This window comes from Panthera pardus, unplaced genomic scaffold, assembly GCF_024362965.1.
Source record: "Panthera pardus isolate Hobbes unplaced genomic scaffold, ASM2436296v1 HiC_scaffold_25, whole genome shotgun sequence".
Taxonomy (NCBI): domain Eukaryota; kingdom Metazoa; phylum Chordata; class Mammalia; order Carnivora; family Felidae; genus Panthera; species Panthera pardus.
Genome location: NW_026526821.1, coordinates 23283386 through 23305785, shown reverse-complemented (window position 1 = coordinate 23305785; position 22400 = coordinate 23283386). Strand labels below are relative to the sequence as shown.

Below are 22400 nucleotides of genomic sequence, written 5' to 3'. Positions count from 1 at the left end.
CAGCCCATAGAATCTTAGACCTCTAGAGCTAGAAAGGCCCTGCAGGATGTCTGGTTTGATCCCCTCTTCTCCCAGCTGTGCAAACGTGGCCCACATGGCCCTGCCAGGAGAGGCTCCTGCCCCCCCTCCAGCTCCTCCTTTTTAGGCTTTCCCTTTGAGGGAGAGGGGTGGAAAGGAGCCTGGAGCTTGACTGAGCTGGGTTTGAATCTCACTGATTAGCTGAGTGACTCTGATGAGTACTTAAAGGGTCTAGGCCTGGTTTCTTCATATCTGTCATGGTAGTGTCATGGTTAGGAGCATAGACCCGGGAGCCAAACTGCTTGTGTTTGAATCCAGGGTCCTCCTCTTATGGGCTGTGTGATACTGGGCAAGTGACTGTGTCCCTGTGGATCAGTTCCCTCAGACTCTATAAAACAAGTTCATAGGCTTGTTATGAAATTAAGCAAATGGATATATAAAGCTCTTAGAACACTGCCTGCATTAGTGTATAGTAGATGTTTGTTATCTTTATCACAGGGGTTACTAGGGAAGCTGAATCAGATTGTGTATGGACAGGGCCTGTTAGTGCTCAGGAAATGTCATTTCTCTTCTCATGTCAGTTTTTTCCCCTCTCTTTTCCACTGCCAATCCACCAGAGAAAAAGCTGCATCCCATAACATTTTTTACCCAAAATTTATTTTTTGTGGCAAAATACACATAGCATAAAATTTTCTGAACCATTTTTAAACATACAATTCAATGGTATTAAATATCTTCATAATATTGTACAGCCACCACCACCATCCATTTCTTTAACTTTTTTCATTTTGTAAAACTGAAACTATACCTACTAAACAATAACTGATCGTTTCCTCCTCCCCCTAGCCTCTGGCAACCACCATTCTACTGTCTATCTTTATGCTTTCGACTACTCTAAGTGCCTCATATAAGTGGAAGCATACAGTTTTTGTCTTTTTGTGATTAGCTTATTTCACTTAGCATAATGCCCTCAAGCTTCATCTATATTGTAGTGTGTCAGAATTTCCTTCCTTTTTAAGCCTGAATAATATTCAACTGTATATATATATATCACATTTTGTTTATCCATTCATCCATCGATGGACACTTGAGTTACGTCCACATTTTAGCGAATAGTGAATAATGAGCATGAGTGTACAGTTATCTGAGACCATTTTCTTTTGAATATACATCCGGAAGTGGAATTGCTGGGTCATATGGTAATTCCATTTTTAATCTTTTTAAGGAATCTCCATTCTGTGTTCCATAGTGGCTGCACCATTTTACATTCCTGCCAACAATGCACAAGTGTTCCAATTTCTCCACATCTTCAGCAGCACTTGTTTTTTTCTGGGTTTTTTTAATGTTTATTTTTGAGAGAGAGAGAGAGAGAGAGAGAGAGTGCACATGCATGCACACAGGGAAGGGGCAGAGAAAGAAGGAGAGAGAGAATTCCAAGCAGGCTCTGTACTGTCAGCACAGAGCCTTACACAGGGCTGGAACTCACAAACCATGAGATCATGACCTGAACTGAAATCGAGAGTTGAATGCTTAACCAACTGAGCCACCCAGGTGCCCCTCTTTGTTGTTGTTGTTTTTTTAAATGATATTGATCCTAATGGATATGAGATAGTATCTTGGTAGTTTTGATTTGTATTTCCCTACTAATTATTATTATCATTTTTTAATGTGTTTATTGTCCATTCATATATCTTCTTTGTAGAAAAGTCTATGCAAGTTCTCTGCCCATTTTAAAATCTGCTTGTCTGTTTTTTTGTTAAGTTTTAGGAATTTCCTGTATATTCTGGATATCAATCCCTTATCAGTTATGTGGTTTACAAATATTTTATCTCATTCCATGGACTGCCTTTTTACTCTGCTGATATTGTCTTTTGCACAAATTTTTTACATTTTCATAAAGTCCAATTTGTCCATTTTTTTCTTTTATTGCCAGTGCCTTTAGTATGTATCCAAGAAATCACTGCCAAATCCAATGTTGTGATGCTTTTGCCCTATGTTTTCTTTTGAGAGTTTTATAGTTTTAGGCCTTACATTTAGGTTTTTGATCCATTTTGAGTTAATTTTTATATGTGGTATGAGGTAAGCGTCTAAATTCATTCTTGTGCATGTGGATATTCAATTTTCCCAGCACCATTTATTGAAAAGACTGTTCTTTCCCCCATTGAATAGTCTTGGCACCCTTGGCTAAAATCATTTGACCATATATCTGAGGGTTTATCTCTGGGCCTTTATTTCATTCTTTTGGCTTATATGTCTGTCTTTATGCCAATACTACACTGCTTTGATTACTGTAGTTTTGTAGTAAGTTTTGAAATCAGGAAGTGTGAGCCCTTCTGCTTTGTTCTTTTTCAAAATTGTTTTGGCCATCTGGGGTCCCTTGAGATTTCATATGAATTTTAGGATGAGTTTTTTATTTCTGCAAAAAAGTCATTGGGATTTTTTTTAAAAAAATTGAGAGAGAGAGAAAGCACAAGCAGGAGAGGTGCAGAGAAAGAGGGGGACAGAGGATCTGAAGTGGGCTCTGTGCTGACAGCAGAAAGCCTGATGCAGGGCTCGAACTCATGAACCATGAGATCATGACCTGAACCAAAGTTGGATGCTTAACCGACTGAGCCACCCAGGTGCCGTGTCATTTGGGTCATTGGCGTTTCAATAGGGATTGCATTGAATCTGTACCTCCATCTGAGTGGTATTGAAATCTTAACAGTACTCAGTCTTCCAACCCATAAACATGCATTGTGTTTCCATTTATTATACCTTGATCTTCAGAGTTCTTTCTTTGTGCATCTCTGTGCTCTCTGGTACTCTGCTTTGTGAACTCTTGCTGTCTTGTCCTCCCTAGATTCTCAGTTCTGTCTCATCAATTCAGGGAAACTTATGGGATCCACCTGGGTTCCCCTTCCCTGCAACATGGCCCAGAAAACCTCCAAAAGCTCTAGGCAGTAAACTAGGGCAATAGTAGGGCTCACCCCATTTGTTTTCTATCTTACAGGGATGATTGTTCTTCATGGCCTGATGCCCAATATCTTGAAAGCCATTTTTTTCATACATTTATGCTGGTTTTTTAAAGTAGTTTCAGGTGGGAGAGTAAGTCTAGTCCTTGTTAATTCATTTGGCTGGAAGCAGAAGTCTAGATCTGTGTTTCTTTCTTTCTCTTTTTTTTTTTTTAGATCTGTGTTTCTTAATAGCTGAGTTTTATCCTACTGTATGTATATACCACAATTATTAAAGCAATGACCTTTTACAGATATTTTGAGTTATTTCCAATTTTTCACTATTACCCTAATGTGGTGAATTTCATCGTGTATTTATCTTTGCATATGTGTACAAGGCAACATTGTATAAAATCTTAGAATTACTGAATCGAGTAATTGATCCAGTGCATGCTGGCCATGCACACTTAAAATATTGATAGATATTGACAAAAAAGCCTTGTAAAAAGGTTTATTCAGGGCTTTTTGTATGTTCTCTGCTAATCTAGGCCTATTCTTTATAGATTTTGGAATTATTTCTATTAACATTAATTTTAATAGTTGACTCTAACACTGAAGATCTGTTTTTATTTTGTTATTAAAATTTTTTAAAATGTTTATTTACTTTTGAGAGAGCACGCATTCGAGAGCATACAGAGAAGGAGACAGAGGATCTGAAGTGGGCTCTGTACTGACAGCAGAGAGCCCCATGCCGGGGTTGAACCCATAAACCAACTGTGAGATCATGACCTGAGCTGAAAGTCAGCTGCTTAACTGACGGAGCCACCTAGGCACCCTTAATATATATATATGTTTATTTTAAAAGTTTTTAATGTTTATTTTTATTTTATTTTTCAGAGAGAGAGAGAGAGAGAGAGAGAGAGAGAGAGAGAGAGAGGTGGGGTGGGGGGAGGGGCAGAGCCCAAGCAGGGGAGGGGCAGAGAGAGAGGGAGGGAGATACAGAATCCAAAGCAGGCTCCAGACTCTGAGCTGTCACCAGAGACCCTGACGTGGGGCTTGAACTCACAGACTGCGAGATCATGACCTAAGCTCAAGTCAGATGCTTAACCGACTGAGCCACCCAGGCGCTCCTCATGTTTATTTATTTTTGAGAGAGGGATAGAGTGCACACACATGCGAGTGCACATGTGTGCAAGTTGGGGAGGGGCAGGGAGAGAGGGGGACAGAGGATCCCAAGTGGGCTTCATGCTGACAGCGGAGAACCTGATGTGGGACTTGAACTCACCAGCTGTGAGATTATGACCTGATCCAAAGTCAGAGGCTTAATCGACTGAGCCACTCAGGTGCCCTAGGAGATCTATCTTTAAAATCAAAGTTACAGATATTTAATTTTCAAACAATAAAATGCACACATTTTAAATGTGTAGTTCAATGAATTTTGACAAATTTATATTTGTGGTAATTGCGACAGTCAAGTTACAGAACATTTCCATCCCCCCAAAATTTCCCTTGTGTCCTTTCCCAGTAAATTCCTACCCTTCATCTCGACCCTAGGTGACCACTGATCTGCTTTCTATTGCAATAGGTTAGATCTATCTTTCCTAGGGTTTCATATAAATGGAACCATACAATATGTACTCTTTTGTGCCTAGCTTCTTTTCATTCAGCATTGTGTTCTGAGTAGTTGGTTTCCTCCTTTTTATTTCTGAGTAGTATTCTCTTGGTGATCTTGTTAACTCTCATAGAGGGGATATTAAGTGCACTGTGCAGGGTGTAGCACATACTTTATCTAATTCTTTTTTTTTTAATTGTTTTAAATGTTTATTTTTGAGAGTGAGAGAGACAGAGTGTGAGTGGGGAGGGGCAGAGAGACAGAGACAGAATCTGAAGCAGGCTCCAGGCTCTGAGTTGTCAGCACAGAGCCTGACGTTGGGCTTGAATCATATGGGCACGTATGGGCATGACCATAAGACCATGACCTGAGCTGAAGTCGGATACTTCACCGACTGAGCCACCCAGGCGCTCCTATCTGTAATTCTTATAATAATCCTATGAGGGTGCTGGAAAATTACCTCATCCAAGATTCTATGGCTCGTCATTTATTTATCTTTTATTGCTGCCTCTGTCCCCAGTCCCAGATAAATACGATCATATGATCTGTTAGTGGAAAGACAGAAGCTGTTCTTTTTTTTTTTTTTTTTTAAGAGAAAGAGAGCACAAGTGAGCAAGGGGAAGAGAGAATCAGTCCCACAAGAGGCAGAGTGGGAGAGAGAAAGAGAAGGAGAAGAAGGGCTTGCATTTACCCAATGTGGAACTCATGTTCACCTGATGTGGAGCTCCAACTCTTGAACCATGAGATCATGACCTCAGCCAAAGTCAGATGCTTAATGGACCGAGCCACCCAGGCCCCCTTGTAAAGACATGAGATTTAAATCAGGTAGATTTGAGTTCAGTTCTAAGCTTCAGCTTTCCTGGGTGACCTCAACTCTCTGCTGTTCATTTTTTTTTAAAGTTCATTTATTTATTTTTGAGAGAGAGTGTGCACGTGCATGAGTGAGCAGGGCAGGAGCAGAGAGAGGGCAAGAATCCCAAGCAAGCTCTGCTGATAGCATGGAGCCAGACGTGGAGCTCGATCCCATGAAGTGTGAGATCATGACCTGAGCCAAAAATCATGAGTCAGATGCTCAACCGACTGAGCCACCCAGGTGCCCCATCTCTGCTGATAATTTTATTTCTTAAATGGAGCCAGTGACAGTTGTCTGGATGTAATGTATGTGCAGGCTCTGCTAAGGGCCTGGCACAAAGGGACAATACATGGAGACCACAGTATTTTCTATTTTCCTTAATTTCCCCATGTACCAGGCGAGCCAGGCAGGTGAGGATGGTATACCTTTCACCATCATCAGCAAAGCCCTCCTATATGCAAAGACCCATTAATGTGTTTTTCTGTGCTTTCTCTAACAGAACCTTCTCCTGTGGAGAGATTTAAGGAATTCCAGATAAAATCATATCCTGTACAGGACTTTAGTACTCTGAAACTTAAGCACCTCCAGAAAGCCTGGGAGCCACAGGGGTCCAGCTTCAGTAGGAGGATTAAAACCTCAGGAAATACTCTTCCAAAGACCTTGGGCCCGAAGATCAAGTAAGCTTAGCACTTGGCAGATAGAAGGACCCAGATTCTGGTTGCAAAGGAAGATAGAACTTGAAAGGACAGAATGTCAGGGATACTGAAGAGGGGCTGGCGGTAGCAGGCATAGCTCGAGCACAAAGATTGGGGTATATACGGAAGGAAGCCTATAGAAGTGCTTGATTGGAGACCCAGGAGCTGCATTCTCTGCCTGTAACCCATAGGGCCATTTTAGGTGGTCAGCTACTTCCTTTCTCAGGGAACCTATTTGAGGAAGAAGGGGCAGGACAGATCTGGCTCTGATATTCTGTCTGCGTGTCACTGGATCTTTTTGTTTTATTGTGTTTTTGTTTTGTTTGGTTTTGTTTTTGAGAGAGAGAACGCTCCAGAGTGAGTGTGGGCATGTGCACGCAAGATGGGGAGGGAGAGAGGGAGAGAGAGAATCCCAAGCAGGCTCTGCACTGACAGCCTGACTCAGGGCTCAATCTCACAAACTGTGAGATCATGACCTGAACCGATATCAAGAGTTGGATGCTTAACCAACTGAGCCAACCAGGCATCCCTTATTGGCTCTTTTTGACTCTGAGCCTCTTCAGAAAATTCTACCCATCTAAGGGAGGCAGTAGATAAGAGCCTGGGCTTTGGAGTCAGTTCAACCCAGGCTCAAGTCCTGGCTTGGCCACTTATTTTATCTCTGTGTACTTGGGCAAGGGACTTGACCTCTCTAAGCCATAGTTTCCTTTTCTGTAGATAATAGGATTCAAGTCTTGGCGTTGTTGTAAGCCAGCAATTAAATGAGATAATAATAATTATAGCTGACACTTGTAGAATACTCTGTGCCTGGTACTGGATTATCTAATTTAATCCTGACAATAGTTCTATGAATTAAGTGCTGTTATCCATCTCATTTGTCAGGTGAGAAAACCAAGCTACAGGGAGAGATTAAGCTACTTGGTTTGAGGTCATACAGGTAGGAAGTGGCAGAGCCAGGATTCAAACCTGAGCAGCTTATTAGTGCTCAGCCTTGTTTTTTGGTACAACTGTCATGACTGGAATGAGGATGCACGATGAGGGCTGCACTTATGCCTTAACCCAGAGAGGCTGAGGAACAGGAAAGGACACTCAGTGGTACCTGCCTAGAAGCAGCTCAGTGCTGGACCCAGAGCAATATCATATCTCTTCTCCTTCATTAAATATAAAATTAAACCATCACAATTATACTAATAGGAACATCACAACCTCCATGTTGTCCCAAGTACCACTTCACTCAAGTCCTTTGCCTATTAGCATTTCCAGCCCATCTGTCTCCATAAGGAGCATCCCATGACTTCTGAGTTGTTATTCCCTCTGATGGATATTCTTTCTGAGGGAGTCCCAATCCTAATTCTTCGGAAAGTAGGGATTGAACGACCCAGTTCCTCTGCTGTAAATCAGTAAGGGAGAACAGACAGGTTGGACCCAGAAGTGAAAAATAAAGGGCATGCTGGGCATGTCCTACTCATGTATGCATCCTGGGGAGTGAGAACTGTAGGCTGCCTTGTTTATGTGTTGGGTGAGTTTATGAGTTGGGTGACTATATCGGCTATATTCTCAGCCGATAAATAATTATTTTTCCCTGCCTGTAATCCAGATAGCATAGCCTGTCTCTTCCGTCTACCTTGCCCAAGACCAAAGAAAGCACAACAGGATTGCCTGTGTAAAATTAATTCCAGCATGAACAAAATACAGTATCTACAGGCTTCCCAAGGAAACCTGTTAAATAAACAAACAAACAAAGCCATCTCTTTTTGCTTTTCTGCCAAGAAGGACAGCCCCAACCTGTGCTGTGTCCCCAGGGACATAGAGCTTACCCTGTGTCAAAGCAGTCTATTCTATACTGGACACCTCTGACTTAGAAATTTCTTCCTCATGTTGAGCACACGTCAGCCAGCCTGTAATTCTCACCCATCAGGTCTGGCTCAGCTGTATAAGATCAGCAGCCCCTTCTTCCACATAACAGCTTTCAAGTGTTTAAAGGGGTTCTATTTCTTCATCTAAGTCTCCCCACTATTCAGCTTCTCCGGTTCTTGACATAAACTCTTCCAGGGCTTGATTTTGACTTTTCTCACTTTCTGAGGTGGTGTGAATTCTCCAGGAAGGGGAGGTTCTTAAAATGCAGCAGAGTGGGAGCTCACTGTCCAGGACCTCATGAACTGGCTGTGTTACAAATGAATCCTCTTTAACAAGTTGTCAAATTTCAGATCTAGGCATCCACATTCCCTCAAATGTCCCATGATCAATACTGAGTATGGTGAACTCCCTGAGGAGGCTGCAGTGGGCACCTACATCAAGATCCACACTGTAGAGGAAGGAGAAACTGTGGTAAGTGTGCAGAGAGCCTCATTCATGTGGGCTGGAGTGTTAAGTAATAGCAGTAAAGGTTTAAAAACATTCCACTCTATATTTGGTGATGTTAAGGAGTATTTTTGACTTTTTTAGAGATGATAATGGTATTATGGTTATGTTTTTTTAAGACTCCTTGTTTTTAGGAGATATGTACCAAAATACTTACAGATAAAATGATATGACATCTGTGACTTGTTTTAAAATAATCCAGGAACAAGCCAAGTAGTACTCTCTTACCACTCCTGTTCAACATTGTACTGGAAGTTCTAGCTAGAGCATTAAGACAAGAAAAGGAAATCAAACATATTTGGGGAGGAAGAAATAAAACTGTCTTTGTTTGCAGGTGTTTGATTGTCTATGTAGACAATTCCAAGGAATCAAAAAACAAAATGAAAAAGTCCTCCTGAAGTGAATAAATGATTATAGCAAGATCACAAGGTGTAAGTCAATGAACATTGAAATTTGAAATTAAAAACACAATACCATTTATAGTAACACCAAAAATGAAATACTTAGGTATAAATCTAACAAAATATGTTGAGGGTTCATATGCAAAAAAAAAAAAAACCCTTTATTGATTATAATGAAAAAATTCAAAGAAGATTTAAATAAATGGAGGAATATTCTATGTTCATGGATTGGAAGATTCTATTGTTAACATGTTAGTTCTTCCCAACTTGATGTATAGATTCAATACAATCCAGGCCAAAACCACAGCAAGTTATTTTGTGGACATTGACAAACTCATTATAAAATTTGTATGTTAATATACAAGTTAATATAAGCAAACTGATAGGTCCATACAATGAAATATTGTTCATAGATAAAAATAAATGAACTATCAAGCTATGAAAAGACATGGAGGAAATCTAAATGGCTATTTTAAGTGAAATAAGTCCTGTATGAAAAGATTAAGTATTCTATATTCCAATTGTATGACATGCTGGAAAAGGGATAACTATACAGATAGTGATCAGTGGTTGCCAGAGGTTTGGAGTTCAGGGAGAGGGATGAATAGGTAAAGCACAGAGGATTGTTAGGACAGTAAAATTATTCTGTATGAAACCATAATGTTGGGTACAAAACCTTAAGCATTTGACGAGATCCATAGAACTTTACAGCACAGAGCGTGAAGCTTAATGTATACAGTTTGTGAAAACAACAGCAAAAAAGTTATTTAGGAGGCAGAGGATCCCATGAGGGAATGCAGACTATGACCAGAGAATCTAATGGTATTACAAACATGTGAAAAAACCTCAGGAAGAGGGTGGGAGAAAAAGGTGCTGACCTATGTAACGTTGGAGGTGACTGGGTTCTGTGAGATGGAAAGCTGAAGAAATCGCACATGAGCACTGTACTCTAGTTGATAAAGTTATTACCCATGGGTGGATGCTTAACAGTTCTGATACTGTGTACTGAAATGGATCAATTCAGTAAGTGAATGGCAGATCATGGCAGCCAGATTTCTCACCACTGGAGTAGAAATTTACAGATAAACAAGGAGGAGGCTAGAATGATCCATGTGGTAATGGATTAGTTGAAGACATTAGTATGAACCCCTATGTAGCTGAATATAAATACAGATGGTTACAGTGGAAATATTTATAGATATGTGTATCAATATGTATCTTTTGGTCTGTCAGCTGACAGGGCCTAAAAGAAATGATACTCCAGTAGCCGTGAGCACTCCTAGCACCCTGATCTTGGTTTCTAATACCATTCTTTATTAAGAGGAACAAAGTTTTGGGGCACCTGGGTGACTCAGTCAGTTAAGCATCTGACTTTGGCTCAGGTCATGATCTCATGGTTTGAGGATTTGAGCCCAGCATAGGGCAATAGTGCAGAGCCTGCTTTGGATTCTGTGTCTCCCTCCCTCCCCAACACCCCACCCCACCCAACCCCCTCTCTCTCTTAAAAAAAATTATAAGTAAATAAATAGATAAATAAAAAAGAGGAACAGGCTTCTTGGAAAATGATTGATTCTAGGACTAGGGCAGGAAATAGACTAGATGGGCCTGGAGCATTTTGTAGTGCCAGGGAGTAAGGAAGTATTGGGCAAAAACACTACATTGATTGTGGCAGGCCTATCAAAGGGACACAGGTATCAACTGAAAGAGCTCCCAGTGGTCAAAGCTGGAACAATTTGAGCAACAAAATAAAATAGTATTGGGTTATAACCCAAAGTATACAGTAAATATCCCTGAGTACATACTGGTATAATGAATAAATTAATAAAGACTTAGACTTAGACTTTAGACTTAGAAGAATTGAGAAGATAATACAGAGTTCCCATATGCCCTCTACCCAGTTTCCTCTATTATTAATGTCTTACACTAGTAAAATATCTTTGTTATAGTTAATGAACCAATATCGCTGCATTATTATTATTAACTCAGGTCAAGGAGTTATTTGGATTTCCTTTTTTTACCCAATCTCCCATTCAGAAGAATTCCAAATGATTTACATAGATACTTGGCTGTAAAGCAGAGGATGGATAACTCCCGTTCCTTGGGTGTGGGCTGCACATAGTGACTTCCTTCTAAGGAGTACAGTATGGAAAGGGAGAGGGGGAAGAGTAACTTTACAGTGGAGGAACCTGAGAAACACAACCTTAGCCAACCTCCACAGTTAAATTGTGTTGATAGTATGTCCCTTAATATGATGAAACGGGAATGTGATGTGATGAGGATGGCACTTTATGTCCATGGTCCTCTTCCCAACAAGCCGCAATCCCCATCTAATAATGGGAACTAATCAGACAAATTCAAAAAGCTGGGTATCATACAAAATACTTGACCGGTACTCCTCAATAGCTGTCAAGGTCATCATAAATCAGATAAGTCTGAGAAACTGCCCCAGCCAAGAGGAGCCTAAGGAGAAGAGAATAAATGGAGTATGTGTCTTGCATAGGATCCTGGAACAGGAAAAGGATTGGGTAAAAAAATGAAATCCAAATAACTCCTTGACCTGAGTTAATAATAATGCAGCGATATTGGTTCATTAACCATAACAAAGGTATTTTACTAATGTAAGACATTAATAATAGAGGAAACTGGGTAGAGGTTATATGGGAACTCTGTACTATCTTCTCAATTCTTCTAAGTTTAAATTGTTCTAAAAAATAAAGTCTATTAAAAATATAACTACCCAATAGTTGAGGGAGTGGGGAGCATATGGATGAAACACGTTTGGCCACGAGTTAATCATTGTGGGAGCTGGGCAGCAGGTGAACAGCCAAGAGAGGGCACGAGGGCTTTCTGGTGAGTAGTAATGGGCCTCCGTGTGCTGGGGGAGGGGCTGTCTTCTGAAGCCCCATGTGTGGTCATCATCCTGTGTGTGGTCATCATAGTCTAGAGAGCTGATCTCTCGACATGCCCTTACTGCTGTTCCTCAGTTAACAGTATCTCCAGGGTCCTCTTCATGCCCTTGTCACCCCATGTTGTAGTAGGCTCTTAATGCTCCTGCCCACTGGACTGTGAGTCTTTGGATGCAGGAAGGCCAGCCACTGCTGGGTGGGAGCCCTAGTCCCTAACATGGCCCTCCCTCAAGGCTGATGGAATATTTCCAAGCTCCTCCTTTTGTTCTGCAAAACTCTGCCTTGTGCAGTTTTTAACTAGCTCCTCCCCCAACCTTTCCCCACCCCCCGCAACCCCAAGAACAAACAGAAGAAATCAGCTTCCTTGCCACATGATGTACCCTTAGATATTTAAAGAATGCCATTTTGTTTTTCATTCAACATTTCTGGAGCCAGGCACAATACCAATGCCCCATTAATTATTTTCTTATTCAGTCAAAACATCCTCCATCCCTTCAGACAGTTTTCATGTGATGTGGTTTCCAGCCCTCTTGTGGTTTACTACACTGCGGTGCATTCACGTTTCTGAATAAGGCACTGAGGACTGAACACCGGGCTCCTGAGGCCAGCACCTGGCCTGTGAGTGCAGCCTTGCATATCTCCAGGCAGAGCAGCTGGGGATGCTGGTCACCCTGAGCCTAATGGAGGCACCAAAGGGCAGAAAGGGGGTGCCCGGTTGGGTAGATGGTGACAGCAGTGGAGGCTATGTAAGATGGAACAAGAAGGGCACAGTCTGTGTTGTCAAGGGCCTGCAATCCTGTAATAGGGACCTTGGCTTTGATTCTCTTGGAAGTCCTAGAAGGCTTTGGGTGGGACTCCGAGCAAAGACCCAACACAGGGCTCAGCACATAGAAGCCTCCCCACATATGTGTTACATGACTTTTGTGGTGAAAATGCCTGATGTGTCTTCGGTAAGACTCTGTTCTCCCGGCTTTCAAGGCCCTGGCTTCATTTGTAGGAGAATGAATAGTGATAGCTGTGCCTGTGTATTCACCTAGGAGATCATGTTTGTCTAAGCTGGGAAGCAGGAATATAAAACTGGTTCAGTCCTGGAAACAGTGGAAGTTGGGGCCTGCTCTGTTTTGAGCCAAGAGGTGTAGGGGAGCCAGATTCTCCAGAACAGACAGACTGAGGCCTCAGATTGGGCAGAAAGGATATGCCAGATTGGGGTGAAGGGCAGGGGGTCCTTATCTTCATTTTGCTTCTAATTAGCCAGCTTGAGCAAATCACTTTACCTCTCTGAATGTGTGTCCTCATCAGAAAATGAGGAAACTCACCTGGGTGAGCTGCTAACTGAAATGTTCTGTGACCCCATTTGAGCATTAATTCAGCAGATAGTTCTTAAGCATCTACCGTACACTAACCATGGCCCAAAGTGCTGGTGTGGGCAAGTAAACTGACATCCTTCCTGCCCTCATGGGGCTCATGATCTAGTCTGGGGACAGACAATAAAAGATAAATTAGCAAACATAAAATGTTGTAAATTGCTGCTAGGAATGGAATAGAAAGTTGGGCTGGGGGGCGGTGGGTGGGTTTCTTAAATGGAGTGATCAAGGAAGCCCACTCAGGAAGTGATGTGTAAGCTGAGACCTGAATGGTGAAAAGGACAAGCTGTAGACAGCCTGGGGTAAGAATGTTCCAGAATGAGAATAGTAAGCTCAAAGCCTGAGGCCAGAAGCAGTTTGGTGTCTCAAGGGGACCAGAAGGGAGGGCAGCACAGCTGGAACAGAGTAAACAAGGCAGGGTGGCATGAGGCCAAGCTGGAGAGCGGGGCAAGGGTGAGATAGGCCAGGTCTTGGGGGTCACAATGAGGAGTTTTACTTTATCCTGGGTGCCCTGGGAAGATATTTGAAAGGTGTAGGCAGAAAAGAAACCTAACTGGCTGGTGTGTGTGGGATGGGTTGAGGGTGGATGAGAGTACTCGCCGACAATGCTGCCTTCAGTAGGTCCCTGAACAGATCACTGGGTTCAAATCCTGCCTCCACGTCTTTCTGTCCTTGGGCAAGTTACTTAGCCTCTTTGTGCCTCAGTTTCCTCAGAGTATAGTGGTTAGAAGCATGGACTCTGAAAACGGACCCCTTGAGTTCCAATCCTAGCTTTATTGCCTCCATGCTGTGGGATGTTGGACATGTTTCTTAACCTCACAGCATCCTCTGTAAAATGAGGATAACAATAGGACCCACCTCATGGGGTGATTGTGAGAGTTTCATATGAGTTACTACACACGGAGGCCTGCAGAAAAGACAGGGGAGGGTGTGGTGGCTGCAAAAGGGAAGATTTAGAAGGGGAAGACTTGCTGTTTGAATTCTGTCATTGTCCCAAGGAAGAGAAAATGCCTTCACTTGACACAAGAGTTGAGATTGGACATTGGGGAAACCTTGTGAAATGCTATGCCCTGAAGAGGGACTGCCTGAGTGTGATTCTTAGAAAGACTGCATGGAGGTAGGACACTGACAAAGCGCCTACAGACTCTTCTAACCTGATCAGCCAGCGGACTTTGATGTCATGTAGCAAAAGGAACCCTGGACTTTCCCTGTCACTTGCAGAATGGTCCCCAGATGGATTCGTCTGCTTTGTGGGGCCTCGTTTTTCCCATCTAGAAAATCTGCTGGTAGAAGTGGACGGTCTCTGAGGTTGAGCTTTCTGGGACTTCTGTTCTCCAGGGCCTTCACCAGATCCTCCTGCCGGAGAACCAGCGTGACATGCGGCCCCTGGTCCTTGTGAGCCTGGGAGCCGAGGTGATACGGATAAGGAGAGAAAAATTTTGGGAACTGATTGACAGCGAGGTAAAAGAGAAGTTGTACAGATTCCAGATCAAGTACCCCAGGTCAGTGCTGGAAATGTGCATACATCCCATTAGATTGAATAAACAAGTTTTTGCCTATTATTTTAGTAAAAGTAAGAAAAAAGTGCTAATATCTAGTGCTGAAAAGGGGGGAACGAGACTGGTGGTTATTAGTACCCCCTAAATTGTCTCAATCCTTTTGATAATAATTTTAGCATTATGTTTCCAGGACCATACCCTTTGAAGTAAAGGTCTACCTGTGAATTTATCTTCATATAATTAAATTATGTGAAAAGCTACCTGTGCTAACATGTTTATGGCAGCCATATTCATAATAGAAAAACCACTACCACCACCACACATGTCATACTATGGGGATAGTTTAGAAATTGTGGTGCATTTCTTTTATAGAGCATAACCATTTTATTGAAAAAATTGTTAAGTTTAGGGGCACCTAAGTGGCTCAGTCAATTTAGTGTCAGACTTCAGCTCAGGTCATGATCTCATGGTTTGTGGATTCGAGCCTTGCGTTGGGCTCTGTGCTGACAGCTGGGAGCCTGGAGCCTGCTTCAGATTCTGTGTTTCCCTCTCTCTCTGACCCTTCCCTGCTCATGCTCTGTCTCTCTCTGTCTCTCAAAAATAAATAAATGCTTAGAAATTTTTTTTTAAATGTAAGTTTAGGTTGCCTGGGTGGCTCAGTCAGTTGAGCATCTAACTTCGGCTCAGGTCATGATCTTGTGATTCGTGGGTTCAAGCCCTACATTGGGCTCACTGCTGTCAGCCCAGAACCCACTTTGGATCCTCAGTCCCCCTCTCTCTGCCCCTCCCCCCCTTGTGCTCTCTCAAAAATAAATAAACTTTAAAAAAATGTTTTTATTTGTAAATTTAATGGCTCTGTTGCAGGAAGGTAAATAGATGATATAATGATACATGAAAAGGACAAGGTGCAAACTTGTATATATACTATGGCTATGTCTTTGTAAAACACAAGAGAAAAATCTAGAAGGAAATAGCAAAAATGGTAACCTCTGTAATATTGCCACATTTGTAAGAGTCATTCTGTCTGGAAGGTGAGACTAAAAGGTACTTCCTAGTTATTGTTACATATTCTTCTCATATTTGTTTTTGCAATGCATATGCATTGCTTTTATAATGAGGGAAGAAAATAAATATTTTTTAAAAGTTGTTGTCAGGATACTGGCATTCCAAGTGAGGTTTTTCTCTTTATTCTCCAAATGTTTGGTAATGATGATATATTACTTTTAAAATTAAAAAAATTAATATCTATCTTGAAAGATTTGATAAAAAGATTTATTTTTTACTTTTCCCTTGTTTTCAAATTTTCCAGAGTGAACACTTATATAACACGAAAAAAAACCTTTATTTTTTTATGTAAAAATTAACTGGACCAGTAGTTGCAAAACTATTTTGAATTTTTTTTTTTAACGTTTATTTATTTTTGAGACAGAGAGAGACAGAACATGAACAGGGGAGGGGCAGAGAGAGAGGGAGACACAGAATCTGAAACAGGCTCCAGGCTCTGAGCTGTCAGCACAGAGCCTGACGCGGGGCTCGAATTCACGGACCGTGAGATCATGACCTGAGCCGAAGTCGGACACTTAACTGACCAAGCCACCCAGGCGCCCTGCAAAACTATTTTGATCTCACACTGTTATTACTAAAAAGTGTTTGAGTATATACCCCCTAGAACATATATGTGAATATGAATAACATGTATTAATTAATTATTATTGTTATATACATATATTGCTGTACTAATATATACATTATTGACATACCGAAATAGATCTTTAAGAAATAAGACAAAAGTAAATATGAATGAGGTCCTACTATTTTTTTCACACAACCCAGTGGATCTTGTTCACCTCCCTGGGTGACATGCTCTGTATCCCCACTTTGGGGCCCCCAGCTTAGACTCCTGGTCTTACCACTGGGCCCCCTCCTTCCACCTCCTCCCCACTACATCCTTTCTGCATACTGTGCTCTTGCGAAAACCCAAATCTGGCCATGTTAAACTCCTTAAGACCTTTCAGTGGCATCTCACTGCTTATGGATAAAATGCAGACTCAGTGCCGGGTATGTGACCCTTCATGGTGTGACCCTTCACCTCCCCTGAAGCACTTCTGGCCACCTGTAACCCACTCTGGCAGCTCAGGTAGATTGCCTCCTGGACCCTGTATATATTTGACTTTGCCAATGCTGCCCCTTCTGCCTGAAATGCCATCCCCTAGTCTTGCCACTCTTTTTTTTTTTTTTTTCTGATAAATTCCTGCTCATTCTTTAAGATTCATCTCCTCCAGGAAGGCTTCCCTGACTAACCCAGGTTGGCGTAAATACCCCTTCCTGATACTCTCTACAGGGCTCTGCCATTGACCATTGTATTGAACTATAACTGCTTAGAGCTGGGTAGTTTGTACAGTTCTTTCCCCATCACTTGATTAATTGCTTCATGAAGGCGTGGACTGGGCTTTCCCTGCCCTTCATGTCTGACTTCTACCTATGCAATACCCAGTACAGGGTAGGTATACAATAAATGAATGAATGAATGAATGAATGAATGAGTGTATGAATAAAGCATTCTCACTGCAGAAAACTGGAAAATGCTGAGTGTTTTAAAAATGAAAACTAGAACCATTTGCATTCCTCCAACAACCCCATGTTAGCATTTTGTGTATTTCCTTTTACTGTATGTATTTTTTTTTTTTTTTGCTACATGGATATGTGCCAAATATGCATTTATCATTCAGGTGCACAAAGTTTCATAATGGAGATTATACCGATTATGCAATTTCGCATCCTCCCCCTTTTCTCTTTTCTTGCGGTCAGACATGGTTTTGCTGACAGGTGTGGAAGCAGGTGGTTCCTAGTGGTAAGGAAAAAGGAGGTGTGAAGGCAAGCAGATCTGTAGAGTTACTGCAGCCATGTCCAATAAGCATGTGAAAGAATTCGATGTGGGATCTGTATGACTTTGGATAGGTCATTTCTCCTCTCCTCAGAGTCAGACTTCATTCTGCAAAACAAGAAAATGAGACTAGACCAGTGTCTCTTCCCAAGTATGGAACGTATGCACAGAAGATTTACAAGACGATTTTAGCTGGTATACTAATTGACATTTTTAGCTTTCACAGCTATGTACTTATTCTAGTATGAATTAGAAAAACAACATGATGGGTCACCTGGGTGGCTCAGCTGGTTGGGTGTCCAACTCTTGATTTCGGCTCAGGTCATGACCTCGCAATTTCATGGGTTCAAGCTCCATGTCGGGCTCCTTACTGATGGTATGGAGCTTGCTTGGGATTCTCTGTGTCCCTCTCTGTCTGTCCCTCCCCAACTTGTACTGTGTCTCTCTCAAAATAAATAAATAAACAAAAATTTTTTAAAAAGAAAAAGAAAAACAACATGACTAGTTCACTAAACTCATGGTTTGACAGATCTTGTTGCTGAGAATAAGGCCAAAGTAAATATTTAAGTAAAAGAAACATGGCAGATTTAAGAAAAGTTATTAATAAATTAAAGAACAGGTGATATGTAGATATGGCCCAAACTGGGGCAGTTTTGTGCGAAAAACAAGTTGAGAAGCACTGGTTGTCCCTTGCAGTTCAAAGATGCCACAATTCTCCAATTCCTGTGGACAACCAATAGTTAGAGCCACCTACTCAAAAAAAAGGATTTAAGGAGAACTAGATCCTCAAGTGATGCCTGGCATATGATGGGTATCAGTTAATGCCTATAGAATTGAAATTCAGAAAAGGTTTCCGTGGACTTGAGAGGGTGGCAGATGTTTGAGCACTCAGCATCTGTGCTGTCCAGTCAGCACTCCGCTGCAGTGATCTGCAATGCTGACAGACGGAATTCTGGCTTATTCATTCAGTGTTTGAACTCCTGGTTTCTAGACTGCTAAAGCAGGCAGAAAACATATCCATTATCTAGCTCAAATCCTCCATGTTGTAATTGAGGACTGTGAAGCCCCGGAAAGGGGACGTGACATCCTGAAGATGACAGTCAGTGCCCGTGGGATACCTGTCCTGTGAATGCCACAGGCTAGATAACCTGACACATCTCCCCCTGCAAGGCGTAGGGAGGGCTGTGGGGAATGTGATGAGTATATAGCTGAGTTCCCAAGACGGAAGGGAAACCTCCAAGGGCCAAAAGGAAGTAGAGCCTAAAAGCCACAGCACAGAGTGTGTGATCTAGTGTGGGATTGCCCGGCGGGAGTGGGCTGGACTCGGGGTTAAGGGCATCAGGGGCTGGAATTTTACACCTGCAGGGACACATGAAACTAAATCCCCTGCACAAAGCTGAGGCTTTTAGAAGAGCTACCCTGTTTTGTGAAAAACTAAACTAGAAATCAACATGACCCATCAGCATCAAGGAATCTTGTCTGTCTTAACTTGGACTCTGGGTCCCCCCCACCCCGCAAAAAAAGAGACCCCTCCCCCTAAGAATCTATAATCACATGCTTGCCCCTCATAGGTTTTGGTGAGTCCTGTAGCATCTTTGAACCCCAGTTTCCATGTTTCTGAAATGTGGTGGTTGTGAGGATTACACGAGTTAGCGAGTAAAGTGCTTGGCCTGTGAGACGTGCTAAGTCAGAGTTGGACATTGTTGTTTTTATTATGGAAGAAATCAGGAGTTAGTGGAACTTTTTAAGTGGAGACTATCCAGTGCTGTGCTGGTGAATGTTTAACAACTGACTCTCTGGGAGGTGGGTGGGAAGTAAGCCTGATTTGAAGTGTTTACTGATTTCTGTGGTGTGTATACTCCCACTATGGCCAATTTTGAGCTCCTAACCCTGTGTCACTGAACATGGGCTTGAGGAGAGATGCATGTCATTAGCACTCTGAGCTGAGAGGGGCTGACTTTGGCACACCACTGAGACCAGCAGACCTAGCTAGTAGCCCATTCTGACCTCTGGGTTTTTTATTGAGTTGGTGTCTATGGATCAAAGTTGACTCTCTTCTGGTCAATAAAATGTAGCTGGAAGAATGTTCTAATTTGTTAGTGACTTATTAGGCTTGCTTCCGAGGTGAGAGTGTAGGCAAGTCAACAGAAATAGAACATGCCCTTGCCTTGCTGTGGTCTCAGAAGGAAATAAACCAATGAGTGCTGAGCCCACTCCCCTTCCCCCACTCTTTTCCGCCTCCCATGCTATGAGGGAAGGGGATGGAGTAGAGCCAGGGCACCAAGACCAGTCCAAGGCAGCTACCAACCTACTTTCTGTCTCTATAGATTTGCCTGTTCAGGACATTTTGTGTAAATGGGATCGTTCAATGTATGGTCTTTTGTAACTAGCTTCTTAGCATTATGTTTTCAGGTTTCATCCATGTTGTAGCATATACTGTTAATTATCATTCCTTTTTGTTGTCAAATAATATTCCATAGCATGTACCTATCACATTTTATCCACTCCTCAGTGGATGGATGTTGGGTTGTTTCCACTTTTTGGCCATGATGAATAATGCTGCTGTGAACATTCTTGTGCAAGGTTTTACATGGACAAAGGTTTTCATTTTTCTTGGGTTTATACCAGAAGTGAAATTGCTGGGTAAGTTAACTCTGTTTAACCTTTGAGGAACTGCCAGACTCTTATCCAAAGTGGCTGCACCAGTTTACCTTCCCATCAGCAATGTACCAGAACCCTTGTTTTGATATCTCTACCTTATTACACATTTTTATCTATTTTTTAACTTTATTTATTTTGAGAGAGAGATAGAGTATATATGCATGTGTATGCATGCATTCAAGAGCAGGAGAGGGACTGAGAGAGAGGGAGAGAGAGACAATCCCAAGCAGGCTCCACACTGTCAGTGCAGAGACCAGTGTGGGGCTCCATCTCATGAACTGAGAGATCGTGACAAGAGCCAAAATCAAGAGTTGGATGCTTAACTGACTGGGCCACCCAGGCACCCCTGTCCAGTTTTTGTTTGTTTGTTTGTTTGTTTTGTTTTTTAAATTATAGCCATCCTAGTGGGCATAAGTGGTATCTCATTGTGGCTTTGATTTACATTTCTTTGATGGAAAATGGTTACCTATATAATTTAAATTTTTAGTAGCCACTTTATAAGAAGTGTAATTAACTTTTAAGATATATTTTATTGAATTCAGTGTATCTCAAATATTACCATTTCAACACGTAATCAACATAAATATTTTTAATGAGATTCTCTACATTTGTTTTTGTTCTAAGTCTTTGAAATCTGGTGTGTAGTTTACACTCACAACACATCCCTCATTCAGATTGGCCACATATCACATACTTAGTAGCCACATGTGGCTCATGGCCACTGCACGGGACAGTGCAGGTCTAGGGGAAGAAAGTGTGGAAAGGTAGAGAAGGCAGAGAGGAGTCTGGAAGAGGCACACAGGTGGGATGGAGCACACTGTGTTTAGGAATTGAAAGAATGGCAGGAGGCAAGGCTGGAGGGGCAGGGGGGACAGGAGGAGCAGGTGTGGGAATGTCAGCATCTGTGTCTTACCTTCAGTGATGAAGATATGTGCCAGAAGTTCCTCCAGGAGAACAGCTGGAATATCTTTCGGAAGGACCTGATGCGGCTGCTGCTGAAGCCTCGCCAGCGTCCACCATTCATTCCAATCCGGCCCAAGAAGAAAGGGATCTACAACCCCAAGAGTTTGGTGCTGGATTTGTGTAGCCTCGACAAGGAGACTAAACCTTGTTATCCCATTTTTATGGCACCCCAGAAATACCTCCCCCCATTGAGGATTGTCCAAGCCATCACAGCCCCCCGGTACAAAATCCAAGAACTCCTGCCTCAGTATAAGAATGCAGGAGTCCTTGTTTAGACCCAATAAAAGATGGGTTGGTCACCATGTTTCCTGAGTGACCACCACGGGGCTTGTGGGGCTTAGAGTGGGGGGCTCCTGGGGGCTGTGGGTCCAGAGAGATGTGTGGGGGCAGCAGCTCAGGCACTGTCTCCCTTGACACTTTTGGGGCTTAGTGGATGGTCAGGAGGCTGGGTGTGGATGGGGTAAGCACTGGGGATGGTCTCAGGGTGGGAGGGTCTTACTGGGTGAGATGGACGGGAGGCACCGAGGGTCTCAGATCAAAGTGAGCAAGACCAGACCATTTGCAAACTCAAATGCCTTGCAGAGGCCACACAGGTCATCTAAAGGAGCGCAGCAGAAGGACTGGGCAGGCAACAGGCAATGGTGGGGACTGGTGTGCACATTCCCCATCCAGATGGAACAGCTGCTCCCTCTCCTCAATTGATGCCATGCCAGGAAATAATGCAGGCCCCTGACTGACAGTCCTTAGATTTTTTAAGAGAACCAAGAAACCCAATATTTTAGATGATTCCTACTGGTTTTTAAATGTGAGCAACTAATTCAAATTGTTTTTGAAATACCATGTTAGGCAAACAAAACACGTATGTGGGCTGTGTTGGACCTACAAGCTGCTGGTTTGCCAGTGCTCATCAAGCCCCTCTGACAGGGCGTTGCCAGAGACTGGAGGAGGCGTGACTGGGGGTGGGGTGGGGGTGGGAGGTATAAGGAGCGAGAGACACAGATGGGCAGCATGACAAGAGCAGGCATTCTGGGTGTTGAGGATGGGGAGCCAGCAGCCTGAGAGAGAAGAGGCAGCCAGAGATAAGAAGGTGGTAGGTCGGACTTACAGAGGGCTCCTTGGCCCCTCTGAGGGGTCCCAAACCTGTGGCTACCTGTTAGTGACCTGGGCCGGCTCTCTTTGTTGGTAACACTGGGTCAAATCACCCCTCTCCCTTGGGAAGCTCCATAGTTTAGCTGTGAGAGCACTGGGGG

At 42.6% G+C, this 22400-nt stretch overlaps 1 protein-coding gene across 8 annotated transcripts in view; it reads left to right on the top strand.

Annotated features, from left to right (window-relative positions):
* The window catches only part of CNBD2 (cyclic nucleotide binding domain containing 2), a 65132-nt gene extending 43678 nt beyond the window's left edge, over positions 1-21454 (top strand). For 7 of the 8 annotated variants that reach the window (XM_053890297.1, XM_053890296.1, XM_053890295.1 and 4 more), the window contains 4 exons: positions 5916-6093; positions 8319-8439; positions 14482-14645; positions 21107-21454. In XM_053890297.1, the coding sequence (XP_053746272.1) occupies positions 5916-6093; positions 8319-8439; positions 14482-14645; positions 21107-21425 (782 nt within the window). In that variant the 3' untranslated portion in view covers positions 21426-21454. The remainder of the gene's footprint in view (positions 1-5915; positions 6094-8318; positions 8440-14481; positions 14646-21106) is intronic. The other variant, XM_053890298.1, reaches the window with a different exon arrangement.
* Positions 21455-22400: the final 946 nt, after the last annotated feature.